Here is an 18,686-nt window from a genome sequence, read left to right as displayed (position 1 = left end):
CATCTTAGCAAATCCCTTTACAGGCTGCAACTCACAACAAAACCACTGGGTGGCAACACATAGACAAATATAAAAAAGGCATCTTGTGATAGTGTTGCAAAATGATATCATTTTGTAATCGGGTCATCTTGCTCCAGACGTCCCTTAGGGTACGTTCATGCAGGGTTTTTTGGTCAGGGTTTTGAGGCCGTAATCGCCTCAAAACCCTGACCAAAAAGATGGCTCCCATTGAAATCAATGGGAGCCACTCAAGAGCTTTTTCCTGGAGCTGTTTCTTCCAGCTCCCGGAAAAAAGAAGCGAGGTGCTCATTCTTCAGGCTGAGACGCCTCGCGCCTTTTTCCAAAAGCAGCCCATTCATTTCTATGGGGAGCGCACGTATGCCGGCTCCCATAGAAAGCAATGGGATCTGTTTTAAACGCCGCTGATTCGGAACGTTTACACGCTCAGAATCAGTAAGCATATACTCCGTGTAAAGGGGCCCTTATAGGTTTTCCATTAGGTCTGAATTCCACTTATAGTGCAGACACTGTGCCCATCCAATCCTATATAACATAGTAAGCATTGCATTACAAGTAGCTTCTAATTTTGGAACTTGATATCAGCCGGCTTGTCAAAAGGGGTGACAGTGCTATGTGGTGCTAGTCTATTGGTGTCACCGCCACAAATATGAAATCCATTATATTCCTCGCACCTGTGTTCCTTCCTAGGTGAAGTTAAGTGATAGCTTAAGCAGTACAATTGTGCAACCATAGCACTTAAACCCGCCAGCGCAGCTCCCATCTGTTACTGGAGGACACTGAGCTGATACTTGGTAGTAATTTCTGCAAGCTTGGCAAATCTTACAGAACGCAGACTACGTAAATGAAAAATGCAAAGTAGCAAAAAAAATTAGATGAAATAAAACGATGTCCGGCAATGTGAATTTCTGCAAAATAGCTGCCTACATATATGATCATAGAAAGAAAAATAGCAATGTCCCATTTAAGTCAGTGCGGTATAAAGAGCTGGTCAGCTTTCAGCATGAGATCATAGAGGACACTGCTAGGTGTGAGCGCAGTCTACAGACGTAAAACACTTATTGTTCTATGCGAAATACAGAACTTGACCATAACTGCAAGTAGTAAAAGTTAATCTAAGCATTAACCCACACCCATCCTGTGGTACAACGTGGTACATGATCAATCTACTTGGCAGTTCTTTCATTCCAATGAATTCAGGACTGACGCGGCAAAATGCAGTCTCCTGCCAGACAACAGTGTCTACATCACTAATACAGCTTTATTTTGTCTGGCAGAATGGAAATTTGGCTGGGGATACCTTGCTCTGTTCCCAAACCACTGTAGAGCCATCAAGTAAAGGAAAAATTAAATCCAGAGACGAGAAACCCAAAATTCTGTTACGGAATGATAAAATGGGAAACTTCTGACCATCTACGGAAGTGATCGCTCTGGTCTATATTATGTATATAGGGACATCTCCATTATCCACAGTGCTTAAGGGCCTATTTAGATGGTGGTAACATGCCATAAGGACCTATTTAGCATATGGTTCAGCATAAGGACCTATTCAGACGGTGGTAGCATGGCCACATTATACAGTCCTATGAAAAAGTTTGGGCACCCCTATTAATCTTAATCATTTTTAGTTCTAAATATTTTGGTGTTTGCAACAGCCATTTCAGTTTGATATATCTAATAACTGATGGACACAGTAATATTTCAGGATTGAAATGAGGTTTATTGTACTAACAGAAAATGTGCAATATGCATTAAACCAAAATTTGACCAGTGCAAAGTATGGGCACCTCAACAGAAAAGTGACATTAATATTTAGTAGATCCTCCTTTTGCAAAGATAACAGCCTCTAGTCGCTTCCTGTAGCTTTTAATCAGTTCCTGGATCCTGGATGAAGGTATTTTGGACCATTCCTCTTTACAAAACAATTCAAGTTCAGTTAAGTTTGATGGTCGCCGAGCATGGACAACCCGCTCTCAAATGATCTGAAAACAAAGATTGTTCAACATAGTTGTTCAGGGGAAGGATACAAAAAGTTGTCTCAGAGATTTAACCTGTCAGTTTCCACTGTGTGGAACATAGTAAGGAAATGGAAGACCACAGGGACAGTTCTTGTTAAGCCCAGAAGTGGCAGGCCAAGAAAAATATCAGAAAGGCAGAGAAGAAGAATGGTGAGAACAGTCAAGGACAATCCACAGACCACCTCCAAAGAGCTGCAGCATCATCTTGCTGCAGATGGTGTCACTGTGCATCGGTCAACAATACAGCGCACTTTGCACAAGGAGAAGCTGTATGGGAGAGTGATGAGAAAGAAGCCGTTTCTGCAAGCACGCCACAAACAGAGTCGCCTGAGGTATGCAAAAGCACATTTGGATAAGCCAGCTTCATTTTGGAAGAAGGTCCTGTGGACTGATGAAACAAAGATTGAGTTGTTTGGTCATACAAAAATGTGTTATGCATGGTGTCCAAAAAAAAGCATTCCAAGAAAAACACCTGCTACCCACTGTAAAATTTGGTGGAGGTTCCATCATGCTTTGGGGCTGTGTGGCCAATGCCGGCATCGGGAATCTTGTTAAAGTTGAGGGTCGCATGGATTCCACTCAGTATCAGCAGATTCTTGAGAATAATGTTCAAGAATCAGTGACGAAGTTGAAGTTACGCCGGGGATGGATATTTCAGCAAGGCAATGATCCAAAACACCGCTCCAAATCGACTCAGGCATTCATGCAGAGGAACAATTACAATGTTCTGAAATGGCCATCTCAGTCCCCAGACCTGAATATCATTGAACATCTGTGGGATGATTTGAAGCGGGCTGTCCATGCTCGGCGACCATCAAACTTAACTGAACTTGGATTGTTTTGTAAAGAGGAATGGTCCAAAATACCTTCATCCAGGATCCAGGAACTGATTTAAAGCTACAGGAAGCGACTAGAGGCTGTTATCTTTGCAAAAGGAGGATCTACTAAATATTAATGTCACTTTTCTGTTGAGGTGCCCATACTTTTGCACCAGTCAAATTTTGGTTTAATGCATATTGCACATTTTCTGTTAGTACAATAAACCTCATTTCAATCCTGAAATATTACTGTGTCCATCAGTTATTAGATATATCAAACTGAAATGGCTGTTGCAAACACCAAAATATTTAGAACTAAAAATGATTAAGATTAATAGGGGTGCCCAAACTTTTTAATAGGACTGTATAGACAGATGTGTCCTCTTGGCTACACATGTCCAGATATGTTCACAAGTTAATCTGATTTTCTATATGGTTCTGGGACAAGTTGTCACAAGGTGATATGCTAACTATCCTATTTGGGGGAGGAGAAATTGTAGACTTTCAAGGCATTTTTAGCATGTTGTGATATTGTATTGCATTGGTTTCATGACATATTGGAGTCATAACCACGTTCAGGTGACCATCATGACCACTACTGCCACGCCACCTGTCAATGCAATAACATAAAGGGGTGGATGGATGAAGGTCACATGACCCCTCCTTGTATGACTGAAAACTACAACCGTAATGGCGACCAATCAGCTTCTTGATGCTTAGCTCACGCTCCAGTGAGACAGAAATATTGAATTTGTTGCTATGGTTTTCTTGTAGATTTGCACCCTGAGGCAATTTATGTAATGAGGTTGCTGGATATGATGGCGATGTTACAGCATTGGATGTGCTTTCAATTCTATTCATTGCTATTAGCACATTTTAACATCTGCTCCTCTTATGTGACCGATTCACGGCACTGAAACATCAAACAAGCGATAGCACGAGTCTGCTGGACTTCCTTCATCCAGTATAATTATCCATTAAGTGAAAGCTCAATGAAATAAAGATGTTGTCTTTCCAGAAGGGATGCAGGTTATATGCTCTCTGGAGCTGTCATCCTCAGCCCATATGGTGACACTGTACTATTGGAATACACAGTGTATTGGGAAACTGACATGTCACAAATTGGCGTGTAGCGTTACTTTACAATGTATGAGGAAATAGTGGACATGGTAAATACAGGGTTAAGTGTCCTCAGGGGATTAATAGTCGTCCAAATGTCACTGATGAAGCAGATGTTGGAAACTAACCAGGGAAAACAAGTGTTTCTAATATAACTGTGCATGTTGTAACCAAAGATCTCATATGGTGATAAACTTTATACAGTCTGAAATGTTCATGACCCTACTTTGCCAACTAAACACTTCTTAAAAGGGAGTGTGTCACCAGAATCCAGCATCTCTATCCATCCCTGCAGATAGATAGGTTAGTGTCATCAGAACCAGCATATCAACCCAGCCATGCAGATAGATAGGTTATTATCATCGGAACCTAGCATCTCAACCCAGACATGCAGATAGATAGGTTAGTGTCATCAGAACCCAGCATCTCAACCCAGACCTGCAGATAGATAGGTTACTATCATCAGAACCAGCATATCAACCCAGTCCTGCAGATAGATAGGTTAGTGTCATCAGAACCAGAATCTCAACCCAGACCTACAGATAGATAGGTTAGGGTCATCAGAACCTAACATCAGATAGATAGGTTAGTGTCATCAGAACCCAGCATCTCTATCCAGCCCTACAGATAGATAGGTTAGGATCACCTTTCACCTTGTGAATCAGAGCCTCAGTTGCAGAGATATTGTTGTTTCTCTCAATATGAGTTTGTTGTAAGTTAAGTTTTTTGGGATATGTTTTTTTGTGAAAAATCATTAACCTGCAGTCCAGTGAAAAACCATGTATTACAGCCACAGGATAATGATCTACACACGTCTACTGAGCTGACCTTATATCACCATAAAACCATAAGTGTCTTGGTCTTATAGCACTAATACACCAAGCGCTTTGTCCATCTGAAATTGGCCTAAGGGTGCATTCAGACTACGTAACGCCGGGCGTGTATGAGAGCCGTACACGCCGGCATTACGGCAGACTGCCGAACACTTCCCATTCACTTCAATGGGAGCGCTCGTAACAGCGGCGTTTACGAGCGCTCCCATTGAAGTGAATGGGAAGTGTTCGGCAGTCTGCCGTAATGCCGGCGTGTACGGCTCTCATACACGCCCGGCGTTACGTAGTCTGAATGCACCCTAAGACATCATGATATCACAGTGAGTTGTGCCAAATGACGAACCCAGCAAGGATCCATCTGGAAAGTCGAGCTCTAGATCTATATAGATATCTAGACATTTGGGGGGAATTTATTTAGCCTGGCTTCTGAACTGTCAAAAGGCTCTGGCCTCTTAATAAATCAGGTGAAAACAGAGTCAGAAACTGGAATAGATTTCCTTTATTTCCTATATAACTCACACTAGTTTTCTGCCATGACTTATAACAACTTTTTCGGACCGAGCCGTCACCACTCTGACCTGACATTTGCAGAAAGTGGCAAGCGGGGCCCAGAACGGAGGATGTGGTGGATCTTTGGTGCAAGAAAGGGACATGCTATACACACGTTTTGAATTATCACCCATCTACCACAGAAAACTGGAATAGATGGTTTGATAACCTCCTCCATTGTTTATAGTTACTAGAAATAACAGCAATTCCACAATATATTATTGTAACACTATGCACTCGGCGAGATCTGCGAAAATAGCAAGAATATTCTAATAGAGGGAAAATGCTAATTTCCTGCAACTTGTCTGTCAGCTCTGCACGCCATCTGCACATTATAGTCTATCATAAATGGCTGCCTATAGCTTCATCCTGGGAAGTGTGCCTCCGATGCCTGCCGCTGTTTTCAGATTGTTGCTATTCCCAGTCATTCTATTAATATTTCAAGATCTCTGATATGAAATAATAACAATTTTATTATCTTACCTTGTTCACAAAGTGCTCCAGTGTAGCTGGGTAGACACATGCACATGAATGAATTAACACCATCAATGCATCCAGCTCCATTCCTGCAGGGATTTGACTGGCATTCATCAATGTCTGCCAAGAAGAGAGAAAAAAACAAGTTCTGAATACAGTATAAAACCATAAAGGACTGTATCATATATCCATCATGGGAGGAACAGGTATAGTGACATCCCAGCTGTCTCTTTCTAGGAATATGCAAGTCTGTACACACCACTGATGTAAAAGTGCTGGGCAATATGCCACATGACCATTGTGTACTAAAACGTGCCACTAGCGGCCGAAGCAGGACAGGACAAATGGTCTAAAATGAGGATTTCTTGGACCAACAGATTTGCTATAACTTGACATTGAAATCTGCGTCAGTACCTGCCTCGAATAGACTTCAGTTTGAGTGTACCAAAACCAGTAAGAGGTCAGCGGAGGAACTTATTAAGACTGGCATTGGAAACCAGATCACTGTGTAGGCCAAGCACAGCATTTTTTTATATCACCGGATGTGCAGGACTGCTGTTTTGTGTCTGTACCCAAATATATTTTGGTGGAAGAGGATGTTTTGTGTGAGTAGTTTTGGGCTGGGGTCATTGGGTCCACCAGAGGTAATCATTCTGAAGACCCTTCATTCATCTAAACTTTGTTGTTATCATTGTATATGTTCAATAAGGCCAAATATAATACTTGTAAATTTACCCATAACACTAGCACTGAAGGCAATGCTAACCTTTTACCCACCATGCTGCATATGTGGCTGCTTCATGAGTCAGTAGGTTTAAGAATCTACCATTTTGAGACTTTGCAGCTACTTTATAGTTGAGTATATGGTATACTTTCTTTACATACCGATTTCACATAACTCTCCGGTGAATCCAGGCATACATGTGCAGACATATGAGGAAGCTCCTCGAGCATAGCATGTTCCTCCCTGCTGACAAGGATTTTCCTTGCAAGGGTCTTGGGCTGTAATGAGGCAATAGCAAACTTGTTAGTGTAATAATGTATAATGTAAATCTAACAAACATGGAATATGTAGTAGACCATCCAAGGACATTTATTTCTCATGAACCAATGGTGATCATAAATGGTAGTTTTGCTCCTTCAGTATATATAGAAACATCACTTACTTGCAGATTTTAGCATTTAGCAAAGCTAACTTTGTAGGAATATCTTCAAATATAATAGTTTGGTATATTCGACACAAATCTACATGACCGAGCACATATGGATGAAGACCAGTGAGAAACATTGCCAGTAAAGCTGTGCAAGCAATGATAATGACTACACTGACATTATAGGACTGTCCTCATACACGAGGTTATGGTTAATGATGGATACTGTTTACACACAGACGTATACATACATAGAGTTAGAGACATCACCCACACAGGGACAGATCTAAATGCTGAAACATTGTGCTCTAAATCTGTATTTAAAAAAATAACAAAAAGTAGAAAATAATATGCTTGTGTCTTACTTGTTATGTGAAGTTCAGTTTCATCAACACTATTACTAGTGGAAATCTGGAAACGAAGATCTGGTAGAGATGTTACTCCATCATAAGGAGTGTCTTCAGTTCCTGTTTCTTCTATTATAGTCTCTTCAGTTTGACCAGCAAGTTGGAATGGTGGTGGTGTTTGCCTATCAGGCTGAAGAATATGAGGGGAATCTGGATCAGCTGGTACTATCTCAATACTTTCTGTAGAGAAAAACAGCAGTGAAGGATCGCGTGTAGCCTCCTCTTCACCTTCTGTTTCAATGTCCGGTTCAGTGGTAGGCTCAGAGATGTCTGACTTAATGGAAACTACTTCCCCTCCTAAGACATACAATGGCCTAGAGGATTCTGTTTGGATTTGCTCTGTAACATCAGAAGGCTCTGGCGGGCTTTCTGTTGCATCAATTGACTCAACTCCTGTTGGTTTGTAAGTAGCAGTAATATCTGCACTAGCTTCTTGTACTGAGACAACATGGCCAGTTCCAGAACCAGAAGAAGGTAATGTACTTGGAACAATTTTTCCAGTGTAATCTGATGCTCCATTCACAAGAATAACAGTAACAGGATCTTTAGGTTCTTCAGTGACTGTTACTACACTATCCTGCTCTATTACTTCACTACTTGATGTTGTATCGTCATAATGTGCAACTGAATGGACAATTTCCTTTATACTATCTGTTACATATTGCTGTGGCTGTTTGGAGGTTTCAACCTCAATGCCAGTACCTTCTGTGGAATACTCAGGACTAAATAATTCCCCAGTGTCAACTTTAGGACTGGCAGAAGTTACAAATTGCAAGTCTGGATGATCCGTGACAACTTTTTCATGTAATGTTGTAAAGGATGGTACTACTGAAGTAGAACGAACTTTGTCTTCTTCAGTATCTACACTAATGGTAGATGTAGAATATAACTCATCTGTTGAGCCTTCAATTTTTTTGCTAAAGTCCTGAACCGAAAGAGCACTTGGGGTAGGCTGAACCTTGCCCTCCTTAACTTCCTCACTAATTGTTGAGGCAACATATTGCTCTGGTTCTGATTCTGGTACGGTTTCATTTTTAGGCAATTCAGTCAGTGTTGTGTCAGTTGTGGCCACATCAAAGTCCTTGCTAACAATTACTAGTATGGTGGATGTAGTAGAAGTTTCATCAGAAACGGTTTCAGTGACTTCTGCACTTGGTAAGCTAATTGACTCAACATCTTTCTGAATGGGGACAGGGAACGTAGAAGTAAATTCACTTGTTTGAACTGGCCGGTAGGTTGCATCTGTAGCTCTAGAAGGAACTTCTGAACCAGATCCCTCTGCTGAACCCTCAAATATACCAGTAAAGGGCAAAGTGATTTTCTCAATTTCAGCACTAACTGAGGCAACTGTTGTGAACTGGATGGCACTACTTTCCTTCACTGGCAATTGTGTTGATTGTTCCTGGAAATCTTCACTTGTGACTGTTCTGGCCTCTAAGACAGAGATACCACTTTCTGTCACCTCCTTTGACGTAGAATCTTCAGTACTTTCAGAAGATATGTGTGTTTGAACCTCAGCTTGTTGTGGTGTTGAAAGCTCAATAAAATGAGATGGTTGAGATGTTCCTGGAGATTTTGTAATAGAATCAGCCTCTGTTTTAATTGAACTTAAAGTGGTAACTTTAACAATGCTAGGTTCCTCAGTCTCTGTAACATCTCCAGAACCTTCCTCTGTTTGTGAAAGTATCTCAGTTTGTTGTGAAGTTGAAATTTCAATAACATAATCGGCGCGAGATGTTTCTGGCGATTTTGTGGTGACATCACCTTCAGTTTTAATTGAACTTAGAGTGGTAACTTTAACAATGTTAGGTTCCTCAGTAACGGTGGCATCTCCAGAACCTTCCTCTGCTTCTGTGAGAATATCAGTTTGTTGTGAAGTTGAAATTTCAATAACATGATCGGTGCGAGATGTTTCTGGCGATTTTGTGGTGACATCACCTTCAGTTTTAATTGAACTTAGAGTGGTAACTTTAACAATGCTAGGTTCCTCAGTAATGGTGGCATCTCCAGAACCTTCCTCTGCTTCTGTGAGAATCTCAGTTTGTTGTGAAGTTGAGCTTTCAATAAAACGATAGGGGTGAGGTGTTTCTGGAGATTTTGTGGTGACATCACTATCAGTTTTAATTGAACTTAGAGTGGTAACTTCAACAACACTAGGTTCCCCAGTAAGGGTAATATCTCCAGAACTTTCCTCTTCTTGTGTAAAAACCACAATTTGTTGTGGTGTTGAAAGCTCAACCAGAAGGTGTGGCCGTGGTGTCTCTGGAAACACTGAAGTAGAATCAATATCTGTTTCAACTGAGCTAGGAGTAGTAATTTTAACAACAATAGGTTCCTCAATAAGTCCATTATCCCCAGAACTTAGTTCTACCTGTGTATGAACCTCAGTAGGTTTTGAAGTTGAAAGCTCAGTTAGTGCTTCTGGAGATATTGTAGCAGAATCAACATCTGTTATAACTGAACTAGGAGTGGTAAGTTTAGCAGCAATAGGTTCATCAGTTTCTACACCTTCCCCAGAACTCTGCTCTGTAAATAGTTCTGTTGGTCCAGTTGTCTCAGACATAGTTGTGGATAGTACACATGAGTGTGTACCTAACTCTATACCTTCTTTCACTAAAATATCATGATCAACTGTTTGATCAGGACTCACTGTATCAATTTTATCAGTATGTTCTTCGAGTGGTAATGATGTAGTGGGTGAATCCAAGGTTGTTTCTTGAGCACTTTCTGGAGACTGTTCATCAGTCAAGAGTTGAGAACTAGGTGCAATACTTTCCTGTTCATCTTCTTTGCTGGGTGAAGTTGATTTCAGATCACTAAGATCTACTTGTGCTGAAGTGTAGATCTTTGTTGCTTGTGTAGTATGGATACCAGAAAACAGTTCTCCAGAGCCTTCAACCTCAGATTGTTCTGTGGGAACAGTTATCTCTTGGGCTAAAGTAACAGTTGACTTTAAGCTATCGTCTGACTTCAAAGTTGGCTGCTGAATTTCTTCTGTAAGTTTTGTACTAGATGTCTCATCCAGAATAAATTCAGATGGAATGGGTGTAGAGCTAATGACGTCACTTATGGTGTCATTAGGTTGCGAGAGACCCCATATGCTACTAATGGTACTTTCTTCTATTACTTCTAAGCCAGGTGTTTTCCCTTTACCAACTAGGAACTCTTTTTCATCTTCAACACTTATTGGGGATATCGTCACCACCTTGGTTTGCAAAGCTTCCTCTGTAGATGACTTAGTTTCATCAGTTAATAACTGAGATGCGCTGGGGCCAATACTGATTAGTGATACTGGTACATCTGGTTTTTGGGTTAGAACTTGCATACCACTAACAATATCAGTCTCTGTTGTAGGTAAAGCTTCTGTACTAATATGCTCGTCTGAAACAGGGATTGAAATAGAAGAATCTGTGTGTGTTTCCAATTCGGCACCTGAACCTTCAGGTGTTAATGGTGAGTCTGTTGATTCCAATTTCTTTGGTGTATAATCTGGAGTTCCCGTGCTTTCCTCTGTGTAAACTGTGGGAGCTTCAGTAACGTCCACTTCAGATTTTACGGTTATGTGAGGTCCCACGGTGTGGTCGGGTTTTAAAGTTTCAGTTTTTTCAGAAGTTTGATGAACTAATTCTACAGTTTGAGGGCTAGCAACATAGCTTACTGTAGATAGTTCTTCAGAAACAACAGCTGATGTTGGAACAAGACTTGAAATCTCTTCAGGTTCACCAGAGCCTAAGTCATCAAATTTGCTACTGGTGAGTCTGTGGGGTGCTGTGATGGTGCTGTGCTCTATGATGACATCAGGTCGGTCAGTTATGACACTACCTGCTCTTATCTCTGCTTCAGTTTGTAATACTGCTACACGAATTGTACTAAAGGAATCAGAAAGTTGTGGCTGTTGAGTTTGGATTATTTCATCACTAGGAGAAGATGTACTGAACAAATCTTCTTCTAGTCCAGAACCAGACTCAATTAATGATGGTAATGTGCTCATCTGTTCCTTTAACTGGAGGGATTTGGTATAAGTTTGTACATCTTCTTCTGTAGTTGAGAAGACTATTTCAGGTTTGTCTGATGAAGAAGTAGCAACAATGTCTCCTGAGCCCATATCAGTGAATGGTAAACCATCAGTCACTATGTCTTTCAGAGTGGCATGGCTGGTTTCTGTTTTCAAGCTTGGTATTGATTCCTCAGTTGGTACAGCACTGGCACCATCAGTATATTTGTCTGATACTTGTTCAGTACTTGTTCTCATTGAGGAAGTTGTAGATAGTATGTCCACATCTCCTGAACCAAGTTCAGAAGTGGTCATGTCCTTAGTAGCTATCAGCTGAGAAGCAACTTCTGTGATCACCTCTGGAGGACTGATGGAGGACGCAGGTGTAAACTCCAAGATTCTGTCTTCAGGTACCTTAGGTTCTTCTGTGCTAAACTGAATAATAGGTTGTGGTGTCTCAGATGCAGATTCTTCTGGTACAATTTCAGTTTTTGTTTCTTCTTCAACCTTTGGCAATCCTAATGTTGGCAAAACTGTGGTAAAAACATCTAGTTCTGATTTTGTTTCAGATTCAGAACTTGTTACAAATGAAACTGTCGACAGTTTCTCTTCATCACCAGAACCTTCTTCTATAAATGGTGATTTGGTACCAACAATTTTGGTCTCTGTAACACTAGGCAATGATGTGGCTTCTGTTTTATCACTTTCAGAAGATTCAGATACTAGAGCGGAAGGTGATAAAGTAGACACGGTTTCAGACAACTTCTCTGTTTCTGTTTCAAACTGAAGCTCTTTTGGAGGGCTTGTTGAACTGGTATCAATGGTGGACTCAAAAATACCAGAACCAAAAAAGTCTTCTTTTGTGTCCGGTGATAACAATTTTTTAGGTTCTTCAACAGTAATGGAAGATGCTGTTGTATACAGTTGGGAAGTATCTATCTCACTTTTTACATCCTCAAAAGGCTTAGTAACAAAAATGACCTCATCTCCAGAGCCCTCAGTTGCAAGAGGGGATATGGTGCTGATTTTTTCTGAGACCAAATCTTCTGTGACCTCAGCAGTGAGTGTCTCTTCTACAGATGATGTAATGTGGTCACCTGTAGTGAATTTTGCTCTTGGTGTACTAAACACTATGGCATCAACCACACCAGTTGAAGTTAGTTCAGCATCACCTGATCCAAATACATCATCTTTTACAGTTGGGCTGGGTGAAATATACTTGGACGAAATAACTGGAGTGGAGACTGTGTCATATCTATCTACTGTTTCAGTCTCTTTTTCAGGTTTCGTTGTAGTTTCTGTGCCAAGCAATTCATATGTGATGTCTGTTGGTGCCGTTGTAGCAAATATATCCCGATCTGTTTCTTTGAAGTCTCCTGAGGCTTCTGTATCAAAAAGTGACTGAGCACTTGTAAGTTTTAGAGGTTGTGACTCTACCGTCTGATCTGTTACAGTGATAGAAGACTCTGTAGTGGCATCAACCTCAGTTATTTCTGGTTTTGCTGTATAAATACTCTCAGTAGATAACAATAGTGCTCTTGTTTGCTCTTTGATATATTCCTTTTTGGTTGAGATATCAGGTATAACTGTAGTTTTTACTACTTCTGGAGAATACGTGTCTTCTGTTGCAGATGACTCAGTGGAATCAGCATCAACCTTTTTCGTTTCAACTTGGGATGTTGTACTTAAAACAGATTCACTTGCAGCTGAACTCTCCTCTGTTGAGGTGGGATCAAGAAGACTAGTCTCTGTAGAAGTGGATTGTATTACTGTTTGACTTGTTTCAGTAGTATGTTCCTCTACAGTAGACAGGTCTGTGGTTGACCCCTCTGTTTCCTCAAACAGTTTTTCTGGTGTTTTAGTTAAAGTGCTGTCTTCTTCACTTATTTCAGTAGCTGCAGTACTGATTTCTGCACCTTCTGAAGGAGATGTGGTAGCCTCAGATGGAGATTCTTGCACTTCAGGAGATTTTGTAGACAATATAATCTTTGCTTCCTGTATGTCTTGTGTTATGTATTCTTCTTTAAATACCTGCACCGGTGTTGTTACATTAATGACGGACTCTGTCTCATCCGTCTCACCAGAACCTTCAGGAAAAAGCAAAGCCGTTGAAGCTTGTATAAGTTTCAGTGGACCAGTGGTTGCCCCTCCTAATTCTACTTGTGAATCAGTAACAGTTCCTGCATCTTCTTTTAGGATAATTTTTGTTGTAGGCAGGATTGTTACTGAGATTGACTTTTGAGTTCCAGTTTCAGGGAGTCCATGGGTTGGAGATGGCTTAAAAGACACCTCTGGCGATTCCGGTTTCGAACTTGCAGGAATTACAATGGTTGGTTTAGCAGTGATAGGTAGAGGAACTTCAGATTCTGTATCACCGGATGATTCTATTATGAATATCGGTAAGTCTTGTGCCGAACTGGGTTTTTCAGGTTCCTTTGATGTTAAATCCTCACCTTCTAGAATTGGTTGACTAGTAGGCTCATCTTTTGTTTTAATTTCTGCATCACCACTTGCCTCAGGTTCATGGCTTTCAACAGAAGTATATTCTGGGATATCTGTCTGAAGGACACTTTGCTCAGTAACCTCACTCAACTGAGTAACGGAGACATTTAAGGATGGTGTAACACTTTCAATCTGGTCTCCTTTAGCCTCCTCTGTTTTGGAATGTTTTGGCTCTGGTGTAATTTCTTGTTTTCCATTGATAAACTTTAAGGATGGAGATGTAGCAGCAGCGGTTGAATTGTCACAGTCAGTCTCCTCCTCAGAAGAAGAAATAGGCGGTAACCATTCTATGAAAGGAAGTTGCTCGAAACTGTCAGTGGTATTAGATGTTGAAATACCCAATTCACGAAAGAGATGGTCAAATGCTTCTGTTCCTGTTGAAAAACAAATAATGATTTTAGCTTGGTAATGTGTTAATGTACACGCATATATGGCTGTATTATCGCCAATGATCTGTAAATATAGTTAATGAAGTTAATAAAAATGATATTTACTATGAATGAACATGATAGACGCGGACAACGTAGCAAAGCAGACAACATTGTCAAACAATGAGGTGAGGCGCCTGCCACAACATGATTTGTTCCTAATGCAGTTTTGCTTTTCTTCCTTTTTTTACTTCATAATTGTATGTTCTGTCTTAAAAAATATATTATGTATATTAAAATTTTCTAATAACTAAGTATCTCACTTTTCTTGATATATTTATCTGCTTTCTTCTAGTATACAGTAAATTTCACATTACACAGCAAAGCTTGAGTTGTCATTTGGTATCATATCAGTACTGAGAAACCACAGAATCAAACACAACACATTATAAATCATAAGGCTCATGTACATATCTAGATTATTTATCTGTGCACAGTTTTTTCTCAAGGATTTTTGCCAAATCCATGAAAAATACAATAGTGGCATATTCTATCACAAGTTATGTTACAGATGTCTTCTCCCTATAGGTAAAGTCATACACAATGCACATAAAACATAGCCATATTTGTGTAAGGCATAAAACACTCAGGCTGGATTCACACCTGCGCTTACGTCCTGTTTAAGGATTCCGTCCCCCATTCAGCTAGTTTTTTTTTTATATATTTTAAACGTACATTGTGAGCCCTATGTGGATAGGACTCCCAATGTATATTTTTATCCTATCAGTATGTCTTTGAAGTATGCAATGGAAATCCACGCAAACACAGGGAGAACATACAAACTCCTTGCAGATGGTTTTTTGCCCTTGGCACTCCAGCACTAACCACTGAGCCACCTTGTGGCCCCTCTTTCAGTTTGAAAATTGCAGAGAGAAAAGTCCAGCAAATTTGTTTCCGCATTTTCCGGGCGGAAACCCTGCAGACACCATTATAGACCACGGGTTTACATGGGTTTCTGTTTTTCAGGTCCCCAAATGGACCTGAAGAACAGAAACCCAAGTGCAGGTGTGAACCTAGCATCAGTGGTACATTGAGGGGGTGCAGAGGGTGCAGTGGCACCAGGGCCCAGGAACCTTAGGGGGCTTGTAAGCACTGGCATCAGTATTGAGATTGCAGCTTCCATCTGGCCAATACGCCAAGGAGACCCACAGACTACCCTAACCACTCTAAGGGTGATTAAACTCCTTATCACCCGTAACCATTACTATTAAGAATTCGCTGTATGGGTGACTTAAGAGGTCCCAGACAAAAGATTGCATCGGGGCCCACTAGACTTATGGTAGTTACGCCACAGCTTAAAGGGGTTGTCTGATGGCACAAAAGTTAATTAATTGTTCTTGAAATGTAAAATATTCTAACACCTATCTCATTGTCCTTGACGTTCTGTGCTGTGGGCATGCTTAGAGTGCGCCCCATGTCGGTGACTTAAGTGAAGGGGCTAGCTGTCTGGCTCAGTTACTAGATAATCCATCCAACCAGTGGCGTAACTACCACCATCGCAGCGGTAGCAGCTGCCACAGGGCCCGGGACATTAGGGGCCCGGTGACAGCTGCTATCATTATGCTCGGAGGTCTTTTCGGACCCCCGAGTATAATGATCGGGGCCCCCTGTTGGTGGAATACTTTCCACCAACAGGGGGCCCCGAAGCTGCAGCAACGGCTGAGACAGGAGCTGCAGCTCTGGCTCCTGTCAGCGCTTCAGGACGCTCTCCCTCTCTCCCCCCTCCCTTTCTCTGCTGTCCTCCGCCCACCAATGAGAGGAGGAGGCGGGGCTTATCCCTGCCGTCCTGCACAGAAGAGAAGAGGAAGAAGCTGCTCCAGGAAAATGAAACTGAAGCTACACAGGTACGTACTGGGGTTACTTATTACTATCAGGCATTTGGGGGATTACTTGTGTTTTAGTAACTCCATGTGCCTCATAGTAATAGCAGTTAACCCCATCATCTCCCTCACATTAACCCCTGTTTGCCTCACCATAAGAGTTACTGATATGTGAGACATTTGGGGGTAATAGTAATGAAGATACTTTATTATTACCTCCATGTCTCTCACATATCAGTAACTCTTATGTGAGGTACACAAGGCTTAATGTGAGGGACATGATAGGGTTAACTGCTATTAATATGAGGCACATGGAGTTACTAAATTGTAATGCACATGACCAGATTTTTTTTTTATCCACAATTTGTCCTGGTATAGCGGTCAGCGGTGACAGTATTTAGTCCTGTAGGGGCCACTAAGGGACATAATACTGTGTGCAGGGGCCACTAAGGGACATAATACTGTGTGCAGGGGCCACTATTGGGTATAATACTGTGTGCAGGGGCCACTAAGGGACATAATACTGTGTGCAGGGGCCACTATTGGGTATAATACTGTGTGCAGGGGCCACTATTGGGTATAATACTGTGTGCAGGGGCCACTATTGGGTATAATACTGTGTGCAGGGGCCACTAAGGGACATAATACTGTGTGCAGGGGCCACTATTGGGTATAATACTGTGTGCAGGGGCCACTATTGGGTATAATACTGTGTGCAGGGGCCACTATTGGGTATAATACTGTGTGCAGGGGCCACTATTGGGTATAATACTGTGTGCAGGGGCCACTATGGGACATAATAGAGCGCGCAGGAATGCGTAGGAGGGACTCGGTCGAGATCTTCGGTGTCGGGGGGGCCCCATGTCAAAAGTTCGCCACGGGGCCCCGCCATTCCTAGTTACGCCACTGCATCCAACTTCTCTATCTAAGCTACGATAGGCTAGAAAGCTGTTTTATCTCATCAGCTGACAGCCGGATCTTTTCAAGCATATCGTGGCCACAAAAATGGAAGATTATTATTCCACATTTCAAAAGCAATAAGTGACTCTTTCTGCAGTTGGCCAACCCCATTTAAGCCTTGGTGAGACAGCAATGTCAGAGCATTTTCCCAAAATGTGTCTATACCCTTAGAGAATAGAGAATTATTGTAAACTGTTTACAAGAGTGAAAACACACATCTGAATATGGTTTTTAGTCTTGAAATTTTCTCTGAATACAATCATCATATAATACACATGCCTGAAAATTTCACAAAATAACACACAAAGTGGGTGGGCAGTCACCTTATTATTTCCCAGAGTACACGAGAGTGTCTCCATAAAACACAGTAACCCTCAGTCTCTTCTTGCCGAGTGTTTTTAAATGACGCCCTTCCCACAAGAACTGGTTTAAAGAGATTATTGGCTTGGAAGGGAAAACAGACACCTGTGTCAGTAGATATAACACATCCAGACATCTGTTTTCCATAGGGGCTTTATAACCTGGGAAGCACTTTATTTAATAGATGTGTATATAACTAGGACAGACTTGCACCATCTTATGAAGTGGGATTTTGCATTCAGAGGATCACATTACAAATAGTTTGGTGTATTCTCATGTGCCCCTTCAGAAGGTCTAATTATCAGGTAAGCGATAGCCAAGACCTCTGGGGAGAAAAACCCTTAGGTCAGAAATCGGGCCAAAGTTTCATGGCACATAGACCTTTATAAGACAGAGACACCTTGCAGCAATTCTCTGTAGTCTGAGAGATTATGAAGGAAATGTGTTCCCAATTTCATAGCGTTTTTCTATATTTCAGACTTAGTTTAGGTTATTTGACCGAGTGGCAGTTCTTTGCAGAGTCTCAATGTTGGTGACACATAATAGTAATATAATAAGTTGGGCTCAGTTCACATCTACGTTAGGTATTCCGTTCGGGGAGTCCGCTTGGGGACTGCTGCAGTACTTTTCTCTCCGCATGATTCGTGCGGACACAGAGCGGAATCCACATGGACCCCAATATAGTCTATGGGGTCCCTGTGGTTTCTTAGCTTTTTAATACATATAGGTTTCCGTTCGGGGGGGTCCTTAAGCGGACTCCCCGAACAGAATACTGAACGCAGATGTGAACAAGGCCTTAGTATAATAACTGGGATTCCCTATCAGGCTTTACTGGTGCTGTTTAGAGGTTAACTTCAAGATGTCAATGGTATGCATTATCGCTTTTATACTAGTGGAAGGCAGGTATACGGGCTCCTAAGAAGAGAACATTTTACTGGTATTCCCCTGAGATTAATAAGTTGCAATTTATTGGCTTAAAGGGTAGTTCTGAAACATTTTTAATAGACTTAATAGTGCTCCTAGACTTGGACTTATTAGGGGCAGTAACCCACTGAAACAGTGGTCTACAGATGGGTCCTTCTTCCTCTTGGTTGGAGATGTTCTAGTTTGGCTTTAATGCCAGAAAATGTTATTAGGTTTCTTAGAATACCAGACATTGATCTATTGTATAGGTAGCTACCTCTCAAGAGGTGGCGCTAGAGCTCTTTTCTTTTTTCATCAACAAAAACTTT

At 41.3% G+C, this 18,686-nt stretch overlaps 1 protein-coding gene across 1 annotated transcript in view; it reads right to left on the bottom strand.

Moving 5' to 3' along the window:
- Positions 1-18,686, bottom strand: part of LOC142200580 (versican core protein-like) — a 76,151-nt gene that overhangs the window by 15,653 nt on the left and 41,812 nt on the right. Inside the window, exons 8-10 of the mRNA XM_075271032.1 lie at positions 7,349-14,260; positions 6,718-6,834; positions 5,839-5,952 (exon numbers count right to left, since the gene is read on the bottom strand). Coding sequence (XP_075127133.1) covers positions 5,839-5,952; positions 6,718-6,834; positions 7,349-14,260 — 7,143 coding nt within the window. The remainder of the gene's footprint in view (positions 1-5,838; positions 5,953-6,717; positions 6,835-7,348; positions 14,261-18,686) is intronic.

This window comes from Leptodactylus fuscus, chromosome 1 (assembly GCF_031893055.1).
Source record: "Leptodactylus fuscus isolate aLepFus1 chromosome 1, aLepFus1.hap2, whole genome shotgun sequence".
Classification (NCBI taxonomy): Eukaryota; Metazoa; Chordata; class Amphibia; order Anura; family Leptodactylidae; genus Leptodactylus; species Leptodactylus fuscus.
Note: the sequence above shows the minus strand (reverse complement) of the source record. Positions and strands in the feature narration are given on the sequence as shown.